Raw genomic sequence first — 20466 nt, 5'->3', positions numbered from 1 at the left:
ATTCAAACATGAAGGCATGAGTTCATGTTTTACAGTAAACTATAGATATATACTATCAATGTCAACCAAAAACCCAGCCAGTAGCTGTGGCATTTTAACTGTTGTGATCACAAAATGACAGCCTATGTGTGACTAAAATAGTTCATTTTGTTGATTTTATTTGGAATGCATATTATAACACTCCCCACACACATTTTGTCTGTAGGTAAGCGAGCCATTTCCTTGTTGGTGATGTCAGCAGTGCAGTAAGAGAGTTTGAGAAATCGCGGTCCATTTCCAAACCCGAATTAGCTGAAAGTGGATGCGAACAGTATTTCCTTATAGGAAACTCAGCATTTACCACGATTCCCTTGGGACTTGAATGCAGCAAAAGAAGAAGTAGGGAAAAAAATGAATAATTTGGTTCACGGCTGTAGCACACACACTCACACACACACACACACACACACACACACACACACACACACAGAGGATGGGTGGAGTTTTGCGAGACAAGTCAAATTTAGCTTTGGAAGGGGAAATGCAAATTGAACGACTGACTGCGGTTTATTTATCTTCCCTTTTGCTTGACTGTGTTAAAAATTGTTGGGCAAATAGTGTGAAAGAAACAGGTCTCACAATCTGTGTCTTCAAACCTGAGGAAGGAGGATTTTGCTAACGAAATCACGACATAACTAGGCTAGCCTAATTATGGCCGTGGTGAATATAAAGGTGGCTAAACTGCTGTGACAGTAGCCTATGTCTGACACCTAGTCAAACAACAACCTGTACGAACAAAAAAAATATGAATTCATGTTTTAAAAACGAACTGTCCTCACATAACTTACATCTGTTTTACACTGCTTACTATGCAGTGGCGTGTCCAGACTGTTTTTACCAGGGTGGCACAAGTGGGGCACAGACTTACGAAGGGGTGGCCACGGCGCCGCCTGCACGGGCGGTGCCGAAGAAAATTTGACGTTTTTTGGACTTTTAGCCAAAAAAACACACGCACTCGCTCGCACTGTGCACGCACACGGCACACGTCAGAATAGCGTTAATTTACCATGTTCGTCTCAACTAGACTATATATATCTACTTTAATTAGTAACATTACAGTGTCTTACGTTCCTGTGTTTAAAGCATAATTTAAGAGAAATAGACCCATCAATCACACAGAGTAGCACCATACAAATGTAATCAGTTCCCAGTTCTACACACATAATTGACAAGTTTCAACTTTAGTTGCAATGTCTGGCAATTAACCACAATTCCATTGACATCAAGGCAATATCAAGATAACTGTTTAGGTTACTAAAGATAAATCTGGAACTATTAGGATTTTACAGTATATACATACGCACACATAGAGCTGGGGGCTCCTGCTGTCAAGCTGCTGGCTTGACTCATCTGACTGACAAGGAGGAGAGCTTGTTGCTGCTCTCTCCTGCAGCTCTGACTGTGACTGACTGGTAGCAGTGCTGCTGGCTGCTCTGTCCTGCTGTGCAGTTTTTAATTTCTTTGTTTTGATGGAGAAGAAATCCTCAATGTTCTGATTTCTTTTCATACTGTAATAGTCACATGAAGACATACTGTATGTCACTTTATATGTCTTGCACAATAGATTTCCTTGTGCATGCATGGATACATTTCACATGCTCACATCAGGCCTACAAAGTTACACAAGACAGATTTAGGCCTACATAGCTAGCATTAGCATTGACAACCAAACAATGACTGATGACAGGTTTGCTCATGTTAGCAACTAGCAAGCTGAGATGAAAACACACCTGCTGCACCACATTATCAGGTAGCCTAGCACACAGGTTTATTGTCCGTTTTCTCTGTTAGTAGCAGGCTTAGTTTTAAAGACAGGGTGAAGTTTCAAGTCTACCGTAACATGTCATGATATTTTTTTTTAACGAGGGTGCTTAATTTCAAAGTGAAAATCTCCTCTTTGTTGGCAGGTAATGTATGTTGTCTTTCTTTAAACCACTGGCACAGTAGCTATGTAATATGTATCAAAGAGTCTACTCATGCCACAATAAATAAATAGCATATAGAACACACCTGGTCCATGTAGCCGCCAGGAATCAGACAGAGGACGCTTCACTTCGTCACACACACACACACACACACACACACACACACACACACACACACACACGACGTTGGTTTAGCGTTAAGTTGTTTGCTGCTCAGCTGCGCCAAAACCTCAAATCAAGATCTTCTTCGCTGGGGCTTTCGGCAGGCTAGACACTACTATGGCTCATTACTGCCTCTCAGGTTTAAGACTGGATTGCGCCTATACACGGAAGCTTGGTTTACTGACTGTGCAGAGAGCCAATCATATGGGGTGGCACCTGGGGTGGCCAATCAGATTCTAGGGGTGGCCCATGCCACCCCAGGCCACTCCCTAGACACGCCACTGTTACTATGACGTGTGCTACAAATGTAACGTAGGCTATACACTGGTCTTGAAAAAGTAGCCTAGCCTAAACTCCATTCCATAGGTGGAACTGCTGTTAAAGCTCGAGTGTGTAACATTTGTAGTGCCGAGCCTTTGTCTCCCCCTTCTGGCGCTTCTGGCAGGGAGGGTACGTGCGCTGCCTCCATGCGGTGTCGGGAAGATTAGTTCCGTGAATGTGGCATTGGTCATAGCTGTAAACCAGCGGATGAATCGTTTTGAGCGTCACTTCACAATTTGATACTTTTGCTCCGATGACATCTGGAAAGTCTAGAAGAGTCGCGCGGTTAGCACAAGGCTAACCGGAAGTTAGCCCGGCGAGCCAGGCGGAAGTCTTTGGTGCGCATGCTCCAGGGCCAGCATGGGAACGTGGCCACAGACGGCAGATTGTCAGCTCCGGTCCTACTGTGGAATACAGAGAGCGTTATGTGGCACTGATATGCTTCATCAGCATTGTAGGGAACATGTTTGGCAAAGGCCTTGAAGGTAACAGACGTTCAGTTATATGTCAAAGTTACACACTGCAGCTTTAAGGTCCTACATCCATTCAAAAGAAGAGAAACAAAAATTAAAGAGAAGATACCGACTTCAACTTTCATTTTTGCTTCTGTTCTCTTCGTTTCATGAAGGCCAGCTTGTGCAATGGTGTCAAACTAGAAATATTGCGCGCTTTTGTGTGCTCATTTCTGCTTCGTGCGTCACCCCTCTGCCTTGTTATAGCAGTGAGACACTTTAAACTGCTGAGAGGATAGCAGCTAGCTAGAATTTGCAGTAGCCTACTACTTGTCAACATCGTCTGTAATAGGCTACTCCAAGAGATGTATGGTTTTTAAAGCTTTAAATGTACTTTTACCTCTGGATAATGTGGATATTAGTTGCAAATTAATAACATGATGCTTAATTTTCTTCAGTCCTGTAACATCGGATGGTTATTTAGTTCAGGCGTTAGTAAGAGCCATAGAGGTCAAAGGTCAGTTCACTCCAATCCACCTGACACCTGGTTTTGGTGTGGAAGTATAAAATGTAGACGTATCCATCCAGAAGGAATCGTTCTAGGACTGTCCTACGTGAGGAAGCCTACAAATCGCTCCTCTAATATCCTCATATAGGGACTGAAGTACCAAAAGTACATATAGCTTTAATATAACATCAGTGTGCGGTAATAACAGGAACCCTAAGCTGTAACGAGTCAACCTCAGCTCTGGCAGTGCTGCTGTTATCTGTGCAGTCAGTCACAGAGGTGATGTTGTTGTGAGGAGGTCACGTACATGTGGCCCGAGCAAGTTCAACACAAGTGCAGAGGAGGCAGTTGTTTGCTGCTCCTGTGGCGTCCCCTAGCCACACACTGAGGTAACTGCAACATCATGGCAGGGGGCAAGACTGGAGAGGCTTTCCTCCATACAGGACCACTGTAGCGCAGCAGATGAAGCAGAAAGGACTAAAGGCAGTCATATCAAGTATCCTCCATTCTGTGTCAATGTGTAACTCTAACAAACCCACGTTGTACAGTTCAACCAATATTAAGCTGTTTAAGGTTGATAGGATACTGTACTGATACCAATATTTAAAGCTGCTGATTGCTGATATTGTGTGCTGCTGATACTGAATATCTTTAAATGTGATCATTTTCATACCAGAATATCATATTCAGAGATGTGAGCCCCACTGTGACATCATCCGTGTTGTCATAAATCCCACTGTGACATCATCAGTGATGTCATAAATCCCACTGTGACATCATCCGTGGTGTCATAAATCCCACTGTGACGTCATCAGTGATGTCATAAACCCCACTGATGACATCATCAGTGATGTCATGAATCTGACATCATCAGTGATGCTGGTCGCATTGGCCACACAGCAGCTGAGCTGCGAATGCGAGCTGCAGGGCCAGCTTGGCGAGCTGCAGGGGCAGCTCGGTGAGCTGCAGGACGGGCGAGGCCGCGAATCGGCCGAGCCTCAAAACGGTTCAATGAAAAATTCAATTGTGTTTGAATATAGGTGTTGCATTGTTTTTTCATGTAGCTGTAGTCAGGGAGGAAGCCTTTGAAAACAAAACAAACTTCAATCTGGGTTGAAGTTGCTGATAGCCGATATTCTGTGCAGTGGAAATATCTTTACTTTTGAACATTTTCATGCCCCAAAAAAATGCCAACAAAAGCAAAATGCTTCGTGTCCATCAGAGTAAAGATTGATGACACTGATTGGACCAGATTTGATGTTCAATAAAACACCGGTAGTATCAGTCCAGCCCTGCCTCGTACTGTACAGAGCCGTTAACCCACCCAAGGCTAGTAGCAGCATCATGTGGTCAGTGCTGGAGACATGAAGCTGCATGGGCTCCATGCCATTCAGATGGCAGATAGTGACCTTCTCTGAAGGAGACCAGAGAGGGAGAGGGAGAGGGAGCGAGAGAGAGAGAGAGAGAGAGAGAGAGAGAGAGAGAGAGAGAGAGAGAGAGAGAGAGAGGAGAGAGAGAGAGAGAGAGAGAGAGAGAGCTCCGCTGGGCTTTATCAGTCTGGCATGAGGCCATAGCACCAGCCAGCACTGAGGTCTGCCAGCCACAGGCTCAATGTTGGCCTCAAGTATTACACTGGCATATTGTATCATCGTGTGTGTGTGTGTGTGTGTGTGTGTGTGTGTGTGTGTGTGTGTGTGTGCGTGCGTGCGTGCGTGTGTGTGTGTGTGTGTGTGTGTGTGCGCGTGCATGTGTGTGTCTGTGTGTGTGTGTGTGCATGCACGCGTGCGTGTGTGTGTGTGGGTGCGCATGCGTGTGTGTGTGAGTGTGTGTGTGTGTGTGTGTGTACTAAATGGTAATGGCTATGAGTGAGATGCAAAGCTGTGTGCTTCCTTCAGGCTTCTCATTCTATCAAGGCCAAGGCTGCTAGACAGTGGGGAAGGACTGCCAAATCTCTCTCTCTCCCCCTCTCTCTCTCCCCCCCCCTCTCTCTCTCTCCCCTCTCTCTTTCACTCCCCTCTCTCTCGCTCCCCTCCCCCCTCTCTCTCTGCCCCCCTCTCTCTCTCGCTCCCCTCCCCTCTCTCCCCCTCCCGCTCTCTCTCTCACTCCCCTCTCTCTCTCTCTCTCTCTTTTTCACTCCCCTCTCTCTCGCTCCCCTCCCCTCTCTCTCCCCTCCCCCCTCTCTCTCTCTCACTCCACCTCTCTCTCTCAATCCCCTCTCTCTCGCTCCCCCCTCTCTCTCCCCTTTTCTCTTCCAGATTCATAATGTTGCCAGGATGCAGCAGCACTTGTCCCCCTTCCATCCATGTCTGTCTGTCTGTCTGTCTGTCTGTCTGTCTGTCTGTCTGTCCTACATCGTTGACTTTTGGATTATTTTTGTTTCCCTCCCATCTCAGCCACCCTTCAGCTTACCAATAGAAATACACAGGAACACATTACTCAGTAACGTAACACATTACTCAGTAACGTAACACATTACTCAGTAACGTGTTACTACTGTACTGTCGTTTTATCACTTTCCCCAGTAGTGTAAGCCTTACACTCCATTAAGGCATTACAATTTCCAATATCCACTAATGCAAGTCATTTCAATGTACTGCATGACTTTCTCCAGTGCTGGCACAGTGCTAAGATCAAGTGTGGAGATAGGTCTGGCTATATGGGAGACTACTGCGTTTCCACAACACGATATGATTTTTGTCGAAGGTCGGCAAATAACTAAAGTCTGCAGTTTGGCTGATTGTTAGTCTCGCTGGCCAGCCTCCTCTCCCTACCGTCCGAGGAGTCTGGCGCCGCAGGTCTCCATAACTGGGATAAACCCTCCCCTGCTCTACTCTGCTCTCCCATTGGAGCGACTGTTTCGGTGGCAGCCGGATGTCCGCTCCCGGCTTATTACAAACTCGTCATTGGCTCCGACCATGTCAATCAGAGCGGCTTCCGCTCCCTCCTCCCTGTGTGTCACTGTAAATAGTGCCCTGCCGCCGCAGTGAAAACAACAATGCTAACTAGCTAGCAAGCAAACGGCAGAAACCTACACGCTAGCTCGTTGCTACACGCTGAAAACGGCAAGTTGGATTGTTTGAAACTATTTTCCAAGGGCACTGCCGCTAAGCGCCCCCCATCGTAATCCCACTATGGAGACCTGCGGCGCCAGACTCCTCAGTCGGACGGAAGGGAGAGGAGGCTGGCCAGCGAGACTAGCTGATTGTTGACTGCTGTAAGGTTCATTATTGCTCCAAAAAAGTGGATTCAGTTCTAAAAGGAGCTAGCTAAGAAGCTTTCGATGCGTTTTCTGGCAATTGCGATAGCTTCTGACTATAAAAAAGGTGTAATTTAGTTTCTGACTGATGTGATCTATGTGATCTCCTTTTGATAACTAATGTAGCCTAATAACCAATGCCATGTTTTCCCCCCACTTCCATTCACTGAGCCTTGTCTGAAACTGTTTGGAGCCCCCCTGTGGAGGCCCACCTCCCACTTTGAAAGCCTCTGATCTAGGCTATAGGTAATTAGGTAATAATCAGTGGTATGGCAGTGAGGTATGGCAGGAATATTATTTCAAAATATAAGGTTTGTTTGACATCACCATTCAGTTCTATGAGATGAACACTGATTTTGCATACGTGAAACATATGATATTGATATTGAGAAGAATCCTTATGATTATCATATTGATTTCAACCCCATTGTCCAGGCCTATATTTGGTAGGCTATAGCCCTTCCTGGACAAAAATGCACCAGCCGCTACTGGTAATAATGCAATGATTTTCTTTTTTCCGAGACCAAATTGGATCGCATGTGGCCCCTGAACTAAAATTAGTTTGTACGCCAAAGTCACATTTGCAGGAGTGCAGGGGGGTATATAAACTGTGTGCAGGGGGGTATATAAACTGTGTGCAGGGGGGTATATAAACTGTGTGCAGGAGTTTATAAACTGCGGACCAGAGAACGATGCGCTCACAGCCAGCGAGTTGAGTCACTGCGAAGCGCAGCTAGAGCTCTAGCCGTGACCGGCCCAACTGGCGGCCACGGCAAAGGAGTTTGGTGCATGCAGCAATATTGGAACATTTGGCATAATTCACTGCACATCATTTTGGAATGTTGTGTTATTTACGCGCAGATTGATAGCCTGGCGCTATTAATACGAGTTCATTAGATTTCATTTTTACAGACCACAAACAACTTTTTACTACTCCGATCATCAGTCTCCCTACTTTGAGATCATGCCAATGGCCTGCTATCTATCACTCAACACAGTGTATGCTAAAGTGTTAGCGTGCAACACCGGAGCGGGAACCCCCCCCCCCCCCCCCCCCCGGAACACATGGGGCTATTTTGGTGTTTATGTTTTCGTCGCTTATAACAGCAAGGTGACCCCCGTGGGGACAATCCGTCAAAAAACATGGTGTGTTCCTTCAACTGCAAATGGTTACGCCAGCTGTTACTTCACTTCTACTCTCCTCCTCATCTTCCCCCGTCGCCGTGGCGACGGTGCACAACACGGGATCGCATGGGATCGATGACGTAACGTTCCTTTTCCAGGCGCCGCGTCGCTTTTTCCCAGAGTAGCATTACCTAGCCGCAGTCATGGCCCACCGCTCCGCTTTTGTGTTTCTGCCCTTCTGTGGTCGACGTTTACTCATGTCAGCAATCCAGCAGCAGTCCTTCTGGAATAGTCATCTTATGGGGCACCATTTCAAAAAAAAAAAAAAAAAAAAAAATTGGCTTCACCTTAAGTGGCAGGCAGGTTTTCCCATAGTGCTGTTTTTCTTTTCTTCTCATCCCGCTCCCCTCTTTCTTTTCCTTTCTTTTTCTTTTCCTTCCGTTCGGTCCAGTTTTCCCTTGTCTTTTTCCATTGCATAATTGTAGCCGCTCTCTGTTGGTCCCCCTCTCCTCTGGCCAAAAGCTTAAAGGCCTTAGAAAGTCCCACCATGACTATATGACTTCAACTTTCCGCTTATTGTGTGTCCTAAAGAAGGGAATAAAGTGTTATCCTTTGCAGTTAGCATTCTTGTATGATGTAACCTTCATGTGCACAGAACAAAAAAGGAGAACTTGGGTGAAAAAGTGAGACATACTTGTTGATTAAAAAGGCTGCTGTGAGTGACACCCTTGAAACATGCACCATGAAGGTTTCTCCGCATCATTAAAGAGGAGGGGAGGTGTCGACTTTCCAGAAGAAGAAGAAAAAGGTTGAATGTGAGATTTATGTAGGGACAAACAAGGTGAAAGGATCTTCCTGCCAAGAATGACTTACCATGACAGGAATGATGAGCTTCCCTTCACCTTTGTCAGATGGCAGTTCCCAATAGGACCGTCTTTCTCATTTACCATTAACAAAGGTCAATGGTGCGAGAATGGGCGAGGTGGCATCTACCTACCTCAGCCAGTGTTTGCTCGTGGCTATAGCTCTACACATCCTTCTCCGGTGGAAAGCAAGCCAGCAGAATGAAAGTACTTATTGAAGGTGATTAGGACGGAATAACAGACAACATCGCTACAAGGAGGTGCTGTAATCCTGTAGTCATACATCCATTTCCATAACTGCGCGCCCCATGGCGCATCATGCTGCACCCTAGAAATCGAGCATGCGCAGCACACAAGATTTCTACTTTACATAATCACAGACACTTAAAATATTAATAATGGGAGCTGGGACTCTGTTTGTTTCTCTGTTTCTCTGTCCCACTGTGATTGTCCCACTGGGATGTCATAAATCATAAATCCCACTGTGACATCATCCGTGATGTCATAAATCCCAGTGATGTCATAAATCCCACTGTGACATCATCAGTGATGCTTCATGCTGGTCTCATTGGCCACACAGCAGCGGGCAAGGCCGCACGGCGGCCGAGCTGCGAATGCAAGGTGCAGGGCCAGCTTGACGAGCTGCAGGGCCAGCTTGGCGAGCTGCAGGAAGGGTGTGGCTGCGCAGCGGCCGAGCTAGCGAGCCCACGTAGCGGGCGAGCCTAGGAATCGAGCGCAAGATCCCTATGTGTAAAAGGCAATGGGATTTTTGTATGGGGAATGGGGATTTCGGTTAAATGCATGAAATATGGTCTGTGCTTAACAGCAACGTTTCAGTAAGATAATCTCCACAAACGAGGAACACTTTTATGACTTGATAATGATAAAAGGTCCTCGTTTCTAAACATCTTGCTGAACACAAACCTCGCTGTTTCATACACTTTTTTAACCAGTACTACCACAGAAATGCATGACCTTATTGCATGCATTTAACCGAAATCCCCATACAAAATATCCCTTTGCCCCCCCCCCCCCCCCCCACTCCGGAGCAGAAGGTGGCGGTAATGCACCAATAAACTGGATGCCGACCGCCGTACAACAAGACGAAGAAGAATTGCCACGTCACAAAGAAGAAGAATGGCCCAAGGTGTAAACATGCTTCCAGGTTTTTTCCTTTCAAAAGTCTAGTTTACAACTTTAACTGACTAACAGAAGACCCTGTAGCCTATGAGTGATACTATCATGGATATATAAACTGCAGCCGTTTGCTTGAGGAGGAAGAAGAAGCTACTCTAATGGACTCAGATGAATGGGTTAGCTGAAGCTAACGTTAGCCGTGAAGCTATTGGACTGAAGTGTGGTTGGCTAGCTAGTACAAAGTTTGTCAGTAAATAGTGGAGGAGGAAAAGTTGCTGTCACACTGTGTTAGAATGTCTAATGGTCCAGACGCTGAGAGCGGTGGTGAAGCAGCGACTAACTGCGGCTGTTGAAGAGATATTTGTGCTGTTTGAAAGCATGATAGCAGAGTACGAGGAGGAGGCTACTCATTCAAAACAGAAGATCGACGGTCGACAAAAGCTGCTGGACGCTGTTTTAAATCCTGTAGTGTGCTTACACAGAGCAGGTTGGTGACATTTAAATGTTGTTTCATTACTCACACACAGTTTCAATAACTGCAATTACTGTCTCAAAGCTTATACATCGATAACCTGAGTCCGGAAGTAGCGTGTTGGATCATCAGGGGGAAAGTGAATGGGGTTTTAGAGTGGGGATTTCGCTTAAATGCATGACATAAGGTCTGTGCTTAACAATTGAGTTTATGGGAGTGGTCATTTGTGTTCAGCAGGATCATCTTCACAAACGTGAATCATTTTTCTTCACAACAGTGCTCTCGAAACGTATCCAGGCAGCTATGGCCCTATAATTTCTCATCTTATCGCCACATATAGAACTGTTGAATCTCATGCCAATATATCACTCAAATTCCATAACAACCATTTACCCCTGTTTAATAATTTCCCTCTTCGTGCGGGTGGTTGCCCGATTTCTTTCCGTCCATGGAAGAACATTTTTATTAATATTCTCTCCGATATTACATTGGGTAATAGGCTTTCAGGACCTCCAGTCTCATTATAATCTTCCTGCTGGTACTTTGTTATTTTTCGTAGTACTTTGTGTTCATATGGTGTCCCTTGGGGTGAAGAATTGAAAAGACATCCCATGCACAAAATCAGTAAGACTACGAAGGGATTGGTTTCTAGTCTTTATACTTTTATCACCAAGGCCGCAAAAAACCCCATTGCATCTTAATGTCAGGTAATGTCTCTATTTCATCTGATATAGTCAATTGGGATGTGGTGTGGATTCATATTATTTCGTTTTCCAGGAACCCCAATCACCAATTGATTCATTATAACTACGCCCATAGACTATACTGTACCCCTCGTAAATGATTTTAGATGAAAATGTCTCAAAGCTCAGTTGCCAGGAAGATGTCTGTAGTGCTGGGAGTCACTGTTCCTTGTTCTCCTGTTGTTTTGTTGTTGAATTAATGAATTTGCTGGGTTGAATTTATCCTTGAGGCGTTGGCTGTTGCTGGGCCTTATCGTGCATTCCTTTATAACTGGGAACTGGTAATCTTACGGTTCAAAGGTCATGAGCTGGGACCACCACCAGAGCTGGTGTTTCCCCATTCCAAACTCGTAGGAGCCTCAGCAGCCCCGACCTCTAAAATCCAAGATGGCTGCACCGCGCAACAACGGTAGTATAATCGTAGTAAATGTTGTCTGTCTTGTGTGTGTCCCATTAAATCAGCTGTACACACAGCACTGCCTAACTTCTATCTGTGTGGACATGAGGCTGCAGTCTTTGTATGCGCGAAATGCCTTGTTATCAATATTGTTATTGCTAACAATGGCTAGCCTGGCTAGCGACTGGATCTGACCAATGAACAGTGAACTTCTCAGCTCCAGTTTTCTGTAAATGGAACGCTAACAAGACGGATGTGATTTCATTTAGCCTCCACATCCCAGTTATTTTGCGATAAAGGAACACACAATTACTGCTGCAAAAGAAATGGTAGCTCAGAGATGGAAGCCTCCTCATACTCTGCCTTTTATACAATTACACCAGTATGATGATTCTAGTCTCTGCAACATAAGTCTGCATTAAAACATTCTTGTACTCAAAAATTAGACTGCAGCGAAATAAACTTTACATGTCGGAGGAGAGCTGAGCTGCCTGCTCCTGTGTGTGTGTGCGTGTGTGCGTGTGTGTGTGTGTGTGTGTGTGTGTGTGTGTGTGTGTGTGTGTGTGTGTGTGTGTGTGTGTGTGTGTGTGTGCGTGTGTGTGTGTGCGTGTGTGTCCTGATATCGCCGTGTTGGTGTCGTTCCTGTACCAACATTTCTTCCTAGTTTTCCCGGGCCGTACTAGGAACAAATGTTGATCCAGGAACGACACCAACGCGGTGATATCAGGAGGTGCGTGTGTGTGCAGAGTGCAGACACAGGGAGAGAGCAGCAGAAAAGACTGATATGAAGCAAGTCTCATAAGGTAAAGGTAAAGTCCCAATGATTGTCACACACCTGAGTGTGCGAAATTTGTTCTCCGCATTTGACCCATCCCCTGGGGGAGCGGTGAGCAGCAGCAGTGCCGCGCTCGGGAATCATATGGTGATCTAACCCCCCAATTCCAACCCTTAGATGCTGAGTGCCAAGCAGGGAGGCAAACGGGTCCCATTTTTATAGTCTTTGGTATGACTCGGCCGGGGATCCAACTCACAACCTCCCAGTCTCCAGGGCGGACACTCAAACCACAAGGCCACTGAGCTGGTTGAAAATATGCCAGGAGGGTTAAAAACAATGCGTGACAATTTATACTCGATGTTCACGATAGTCATTTACTACATATACATAGACATCAGCCGCGCAAACAGATGCAGGATTAGTCCCGCATTATAAATTCAAAATATGCGGGAATTCCCCAAATATGCGCGATTCCCGCGCCGAATGAAATAATAATGAATAATATTATGTAATTGTGTTAACTTCTTGTAAATTAAATAATAATGAATAATAACAAAATAATAACTCGTCAATTTGATGCGGATCCCCTGGAAACCCCTCCCCCTGTGTGGAAACGTATAAACGATCAAATCAAATAAAAAATCGAATTTTATCCATATTTATTCAAATCGAATTATATTCGAGTCTCGAAATTCATTCCAACAGCCCTAGTAGCCTGTGGCCATCTTGGGGTCCTTGCGCAACTCATGCGAGAGATGGCACGAGAGACGCGGGGTTTCCCAGAGCCGCAGCTTCACCTTCTATTGGTCCGTGATCTGCAAGCTGCACAGGCCTCCAGAGAGTGTTTACACGCATTTTCCCACCTTAAAATCTGCCAGTGCGCATACATATTTTCATAACACGCACTGGTACACCTTGGAATTTGTAGTGTCTTATAGTGTCTTTCTCTCTCTCTCTCTCTCTCTCCCTCACCCTGCTCTTGTGCCACAGCGTGCGGTGCTGTCAATCTAAATCTCTCACATAGAAAGAAATAAAACTTTTTCAATTGCTTCTGAGTGCTTTACACTTGGGCAGAATCGTTTTACTTTGAAGATCCGACTGGAAGTCGTATCGTCCTTATCGCTAGTAGAACACAGGACAGTCTGCAGCGGTCTGCAGCCAGCCATCCATTACTGGTGTGACCCATAGATGGTGTGTGTCACAAACAGAATTGGAATTAAAATGTGTCAGATGGTGGTTTTGTATGCGTGAGACAAAGCTACGGCTTCAGCAGACGAGTTCTGACTAACGTTAGGTTGGCTGGCATGATAAGGACATCTTAGCGTCTAATGTTAGCATCGCTAGCAGGATGCTAGCTAACTATCAAGCAAATTCTGGGATTACTTTTTTTTTTCAATAATATTTTTATTCAATTTTAAATTTTACAAGACAAGACAAAAAACAAAACAAAAAGACAGGGCAGCTTAAACACTTCACAAAGACATAGATGTGGACAACAATGAAGAAAAGGATGGACAGATAATCCAAAAAGGTTCATAGTGTCTATACTTTACTTAGATTGATAGGTTTTCTTTTATATCATACACAGGTTTGTGTTCCTACCTGACATGTTTCGACGGTAATACTTCCGTCTTCTTCAGAGGTGTCACTAGATGGTGTGTGACGTGTCTTTAACAAACGACGATGAACCGGGACGAGGGGGCTTACATGCTTTCCACCACCTGGAGCAGCGTTCTCAAACGGCGAAATGACAGCGAGGGGCGTGGTCGTCCTGTCAAATCTGACAGGACGATCACGCCTCTGTAAACAACATCAGCTGTTAAAGACACGTCACACACCATCTAGTGACACCTCTGAAGAAGACGGAAGTATTACCGTCGAAACATGTCAGGTAGGAACACAAACCTGTGTCTGATATAAAAGAAAACCTATCAATCTAAGGATGGACAGATGAATGAGAATACGATAAAATAAATTAAATTAAATTAGATGTACAAGGCAAAAGGCAGTACTCAGGTGGCAGTATCACTCCGGTTGAGGTATCCGATAGTCAGTGTCTCTGCTAGGTTAGGGTCGATATATTTCAGGTAGGGCTCCCACACTTTATAAAAGACATCGGTTGCTGAGTGCAGCATACATGTCATGAACTCCAGAGGCATAAGCTGCATAATTATTAGGGATGGGGGAGAGTACTCGGGTACTCGAGTACTCGTTTGTAACGAGAGTACTCGAGTACCGTTTCCGCTGTCCGGGTACTCGCCCCACCCCCCTCCCCTATAAAAATGGCCGATCTAACGTTAACAGCGTCTGGCGAATCGCCAGCAACACAGACGTCCATGTATATTAACGCAATCTATATTCAGCAGATGTAAAATAAACAAGATTTGATTGCAGTTGTTTTCCGTTCATGGCCAATTTATATATAGATGTGCAAGCAAAGATGGTAACGTTAGATGTTTTTTACTCGGACGGACCACTTTGACTAACGGACCCCTGACAGTAACTTTGTTTACCATAGCCAAACGTTCCGTGTTTCACCACGGGCGGGGACCATCACTCGGATGTTGTTGGTGGTTTTTGCGGTTAACGTTAGCGAACATTATTACTGTTTGCAGTTATCATGTTTGCAGTTATCACTTTTTGGCAGAACACCAGAGTTTTTAATAAGTGGATTTACTTAACAGTGATCAAGAAGCAGTATGGAATGATTACCGACATGTATTGGGAGTTACTTTTACTGAGGTAGGCTAACGGCTAACACCGGATCACCTTATCACAGTCAATCTGTAAAAACTAAAAAGTGCACCAGGCAGCGCTTTTTCCATGCAAAATTGGTAATGTGTGTGAAGTTGCTGTGAACAGCCCCATACAAAGCAGATCACCCCTGCTCTCATCACAGGCATTTGGCGAATGCTAATGGTAACTGCTTAACATAGCCAAACTTAGGATCTTTCATGTGTGTGTGTCGTTCCCCCGGGGGGGGGGAGTACTCGAGTACTCTTTCATAACAGAAGGAGAGTACTCGAGTATTTAAATCCCTTACAATGCCCATCCCTAATAATTATCTGGTGCCAGTTCCTCTTTGTTGGAGGTTTAAATTCTGGGATTACTAACATTACCCAACATGTAATTCAAGATCGCTAAAATGTGTTGTTTGACGATATGACTATGCTGTCTGTTAATGTTAGACCATCTAAGAGCAGCTATCTGCTACGATTTTTCACTGTCTGCAGCGCACAGTGAGACTATCATTTCACAGCACACTGTGGGATATGTCACTACACTATCGACACAGTAACGTGAACGTTCACAATCATGACCACCATTACATAATGTTAGGCAAACTACAGATGACTAAATAAATGGTTAATGATAGCCTGATTTAATGACAACAATAGCCAATGAGCTGCATTGAGTCATTCGTATCTGGTAAGACATTCATAGTGCATCATGAGAATGGTACCCTACTTTTGATTGAATTAAACTAAATTGTAATGTATCGGAGATGAATCATTGTGTCCTTAAATGTGCTCCTAACTTTTTCAACTGAGGAGCATAATGTAAGACAGACACCGAGTTCATAAATGCTGCAATACTTAAAATGCAAAGGCTTCCATCAATGGGCCATACCTATGGCCCATAGGCCCCTGAGTCGGAAACAAAGCATACGAGCAGGTGTGAAAATGGCCTAAACTAGCGATTAAGACATAAACTCGTTAGGAAAGTGTTTACTGAGGTAACATAAGAAACCAAATGAGAAGTAGGGGCATTTCCAATGCGAAGTTGGGGCATTTCCCCATTGACAATTGGACTTTTTGCAGCTAGTGGAGTCGCCCCCTGCTGGCCATTAGAAAGAATGCAGGTTTAAGGCACTTCCGCAATGGCTTCATTTTTCAGCCTTGGAGGTTGCCCTTGGGTCCACCCCCTACCCCAAGAGTTCCCCAACTTTTCAGCCCCCGACCCCCAAAATAAGCCAGAGCCTCGTGACCCCCCACCATCCCCGGAGGTGGTTGAAGCATACAAACGTTTGTGCGCATTTTGTAAGCAAAACAAACAATTATGGTTCAAATGTGCTCTTTTGAATAGTTTTTACATTGTTTTTTCACACATTTTGTAGTTCACATATTCTTTTCAATTTCACACATTCTGGAAATCATCTCGCGACCTCTGACCCAGTGGTGTCCCGCGACCGCCACTGTGGGAACCACTGCCCTACCCCTTTGGTGATACCAGCCTATGGATCTTGTTAAAATTATGAGGTAATGGTAACCAGTTTAGGTAGACTTGCATTGACAGTTTTCCTTAATGTCTGTATTTCAGCCATACCACAAGACCTCCTGTTGGAAGAGGTTCCCCCTGACCAGCAGGAGTGGAGCTCCAGTCTGGAGGACCAGGAGGACCCAGAGCCCCCACACATTAAAGAGGAACAGGAGGAACTCTGGACCAGTCAGGAAGGAGAGCAGCTTCAGGAGGACGCAGAGCCTCCACACATTAAAGAGGAACAGGAGGAACGCTGGACCAGTCAGGAGCGAGAGAAGCTTCCGGAGGACCCAGAGCCCCCACACATGAAAGAGGAACAGGAGGAACTCCTGAGCAGACAGGAGGGAGAGCAGCTTCAAGACGACCCAGAGCCCCCACACATTAAAGAGGAACAGGAGGAACTCTGGACCAGTCAGGAGGGAGAGCAGCTTCAAGGGCCGGAGAACGTCCATATCACAGAGTTGCCATTCACTCCTGTCCCTGTGAAGAGTGAAGATGAGGAAGAGAAACCTAAGTCCTCACAGCTTGCTCAAAGCCAAACTGGGGAGAACAGAGAGGCAGAGCCTCTAACCAGCAGCTCAACTGAACAGGGGAAAACAGAAGCTGATGGAGAGGACTGTGGAGTATCAGAAAAAGCCATGAACTTAGATCCAGCTAGTCATTTACAACCAATTTGTGCTGGCAAGACTTCAGTCTCTGAAGCTGAGACTGAAGACAGTGATGATGATAGGAGGGTAACTGGTAAACCTCAGTCAGGTTTAGACTCACAGAAAAACAATGACGTTCTTGGGAGGAAACCATTTAGTTGCTCATTTTGTGGTAAAAGATTTGACTGCAGGCGATATGTGCTGAGACACATGAGAGTCCACACAGGAGAGAGATTATTGAAATGCTCAGTCTGTGGTAAAAGTTTTGTTTATAAACACGTCTTGAAGACGCACATGGCAGTCCACACAGGAGAGAAACTATTTAAATGCTCAGTCTGTGGTAAAAGCTTTTGTCAAAATGGCAACTTGAAGAGACACATGAGACTCCACACTGGAGTGAAAGAATTTAAATGCTCACTCTGTGGTAAAACGTTTTCCTGCAGGGGCCATCTGCAGATACACATGCGAGTCCACACAGGAGAGAAGCCATTTAAATGCTCAGTCTGCGGTAAACATTTTAGTATAAATGTAAACTTGAAGATGCACATGAGAGTCCACACAGGAGAGAAAGAATTCAATTGCTCAGTGTGTGGTAAAAGTTTTGGTCGTAAAGGAAGCGTGAAGAAACACATGGTAGTCCACACAGGAGAGAAAGAATTTCAGTGCTCATTCTGTGGTAAAAGTTTTGGTCAAAAAGAAAACATGAACAAACACATGAAGATCCACACAGGACAGAACCCATTTCAGTGCTCAGTGTGTGGTAAGTCTTTTGGTTATAAAAATGTCTTGAAGACACACATGGTAGTTCACACAGGGGAGAAGCCATTTAAATGCTCAGTCTGTGGTAAAAGTTTTGGTCAAAAAGGGGAAGTGAAGAGACACATGGTAGTCCACACAGGCGAGAAGCCATTTTTATGCTCAGTCTGTGGTGAAAGTTTTTCTTATAAACATGTCTTGCAGAAACACATGGTAGTCCATACTAGGGCTGGGCGATAAAACAATAGCAATATATATCGCGATAGAGACGTCATCAATACAATAAAGAAATGGTTCAATAGCAAGTTCGATAGCACGGCTGCATGAAAAAATTTCCCATGTTAATGGGGCATGCTACGAGTGACACGGAAACAGCCAATCATTTAACAGACCGGTCAGACAAACCCCGAGTGTGCACCCGCCCCAGCTCATAAACAGCCAATGGGCAGCGCTAGTGAGCGCTAGTCACCCAGCATCACACTTATCACACGTGAAATCGCAACAACACAGAAGGAAGAGAAAGCCGAAAGCAGAAGAACGTTGTCTGTAAACGTTGCAAAGAATTCAATGTGAGTTTCAATTCATGTTAACGTAAATTGACAATGTGCTAACATGTGTTCTTACCATTGAGCGTCTTGTGTGACCAGGACATTAAAGTTAATGTTATGCACCAATTTCACAAATGCAGACCGGCGTTACTTTGCGGAATAAGGGGGGCTGCTCATTCACTGAATCGTCTTAACGTTAAACAACCCTGAAATACACGTTACCAAATGTTTTTTGTTTCATAAGGCTGGCAACACTATGTCATCAAATAAAATGTCAGCATACCTGTAAACTACTGCTTGCACTAAGCATGTATGTGTGACAGTGTTTAGCATTGCAATTACCTGTGTGCCTTGAAAATAAGGTGGTTCAAAATAAAGTGGTTAAATGCAAACTTTTTCTTCTGGTTTTTTTTATTAATAAAAACAGGTCATTCAAAATGTATCAATAAGTAACAATATTGACTGATATGAAATATTTTATATCGATATACTGTTTAGCTATATTGCCCAGCCCTAGTCCATACGAGTCCATATGAGAAAAGCCCTTTAAATGCTCAGTTTGTGGTAAAAGTTTTGGTCATTAAAAGTTTTGAAGATGCGGATGTTTGTGTTACAGTGTTATTGTTCCCATATAGAAAGATTATTTTATATGGTGTCAGTTCATTTTATTTTTGTGTATTATAGAACTCCCATTACATTTATTTACTATGATGCCCTGTTTTCAGAGCAGAATTGTTTTGTTGTTGTTTTTTTTGTTTTTTTTAGCACAACTGCTGTTGAAACCTCATTTGTTCAACCTGTGAGAAAATTTTAATAAAAAGAAGTTTGATGAACACGGATAGAATGGTCTTTCTCATTCAAATCAAGGTCCCGTAGATGGTTGAGGAGCAGCAGCATGTGTATGTGTACCGTTGCCAAACCGACTTACTGCAACACGCAGAGGTGAGAGGTTTTACAGCAACAACCAAACCAGTGGAAACGTAAGAGAGATCTACGAGTTGGGCAAAGCCCTTTAAGGACTGTCGCCTATTCGATGGTAGTCGACGAAAAGAATTCGTCATAATTTTCGTAGATGAATTTAACACTAGTTGAAAGCAGTGTCCTGTTGTCTGAGGTGCAATGCAAATGGACTAGTCATATGATCAGGGGGCTAAAGTTAATCATGCAATACCAGCTAGGTTTACAATGCTGATTTTTATTAGAAGAGCTAGTGAGAGAATTGCACAATCGTTGACAAAGTACAATCTCCTTTGACAATGCCAGAGTCTAGACTGTATATGACTGCACAATCTTTGACATGTCTGAGGATACAAATAAAAAAAGTAAACAAACAAACAAATAAGGATATTTTGTTAATTATGCATTGTTTTGTTTTGTTTTGAATTATGATCACTTTTATTATTTCATCTCTTTATTGACAAAACTCTCTAGACTAGAGTTTCAAATAAATGTTTTTTTTAAACCGTTGGGTTCCCAGATTGCATCAAATACAACCTCAGAAATGATACCACCATTATGAAAAGTATGAGGGAGGCAGCCCCGCGTAACACCAGTGGTACGCACGCGTCCGGCGTCCACAGGTTGAGAACCACTAGACATCATTTCACACAGTTATTGATCGTTTTTGTGTAGCCTATTCATTGATTTCTAATTCTGCCCTTCATAGGCTACAAAGGGACCCAGAGTGCTATTAATACGTTCGAAATGATCTACCACACCAACAGGGGGCTATCATTGTACACCCACCAAGTGTGGACCTCTGTTTCTGGGCAAACAAAAACAATAGAAAATTTACTTTTAAGGTATTTTTACATAATATTACTGCAAATGTTTTTTTTTTTTTTTTTTTTAAGAAATTAGCAAGAGGGGACTTGCATCCTTGAGTGATGTCTGTCTATCTAAGAGGGGACCTCCTATGCTGCAGTGGAACTGGCTGTACAGGCTGGTGAACACCTGGTGAAGACAACTCAAAAAGAAGCTTTTCTTCCTCCTTTTCTCAAACAGGTCAAACTTCCCTCTCAGCTCCTGATAAACTTTTATAGACAGACAGACAGACAGACAGACAGACAGACAGACAGAC

General features: G+C 44.3%; 1 protein-coding gene across 1 annotated transcript; it reads left to right on the top strand.

Annotated features, from left to right (window-relative positions):
- The first annotated feature begins 9939 nt into the window (after positions 1-9939).
- Positions 9940-18779, top strand: LOC310794566 (uncharacterized protein). Its single transcript, XM_083656542.1, has 2 exons — positions 9940-10275; positions 16496-18779. The coding sequence occupies exons 1-2, from the start codon at positions 10089-10091 to the stop codon at positions 18076-18078; spliced, it is 1770 nt and encodes a 589-aa protein (XP_083512668.1). The 5' UTR covers positions 9940-10088; the 3' UTR covers positions 18079-18779.
- Positions 18780-20466: the final 1687 nt, after the last annotated feature.

This window comes from Poromitra crassiceps, assembly GCF_964638095.1.
Source record: "Poromitra crassiceps genome assembly, chromosome: 20".
NCBI classification, from domain to species: Eukaryota; Metazoa; Chordata; class Actinopteri; order Beryciformes; family Melamphaidae; genus Poromitra; species Poromitra crassiceps.
The sequence above is the reverse complement of the archived record's forward strand: the minus strand, read 5'-3'. Positions and strand labels throughout refer to the sequence as shown.

Excerpts from the sequence above, each read along its gene's own strand:
- LOC310794566 (XM_083656542.1), top strand. The coding sequence starts at position 10,089 with ATGGTCCAGACGCTGAGAGCGGTGGTGAAGCAGCGACTAACTGCGGCT. Across the intron at positions 10,276-16,495 it reads AGTGTGCTTACACAGAGCAG|CCATACCACAAGACCTCCTG; the intron begins GTTGGTGACATT and ends TCTGTATTTCAG.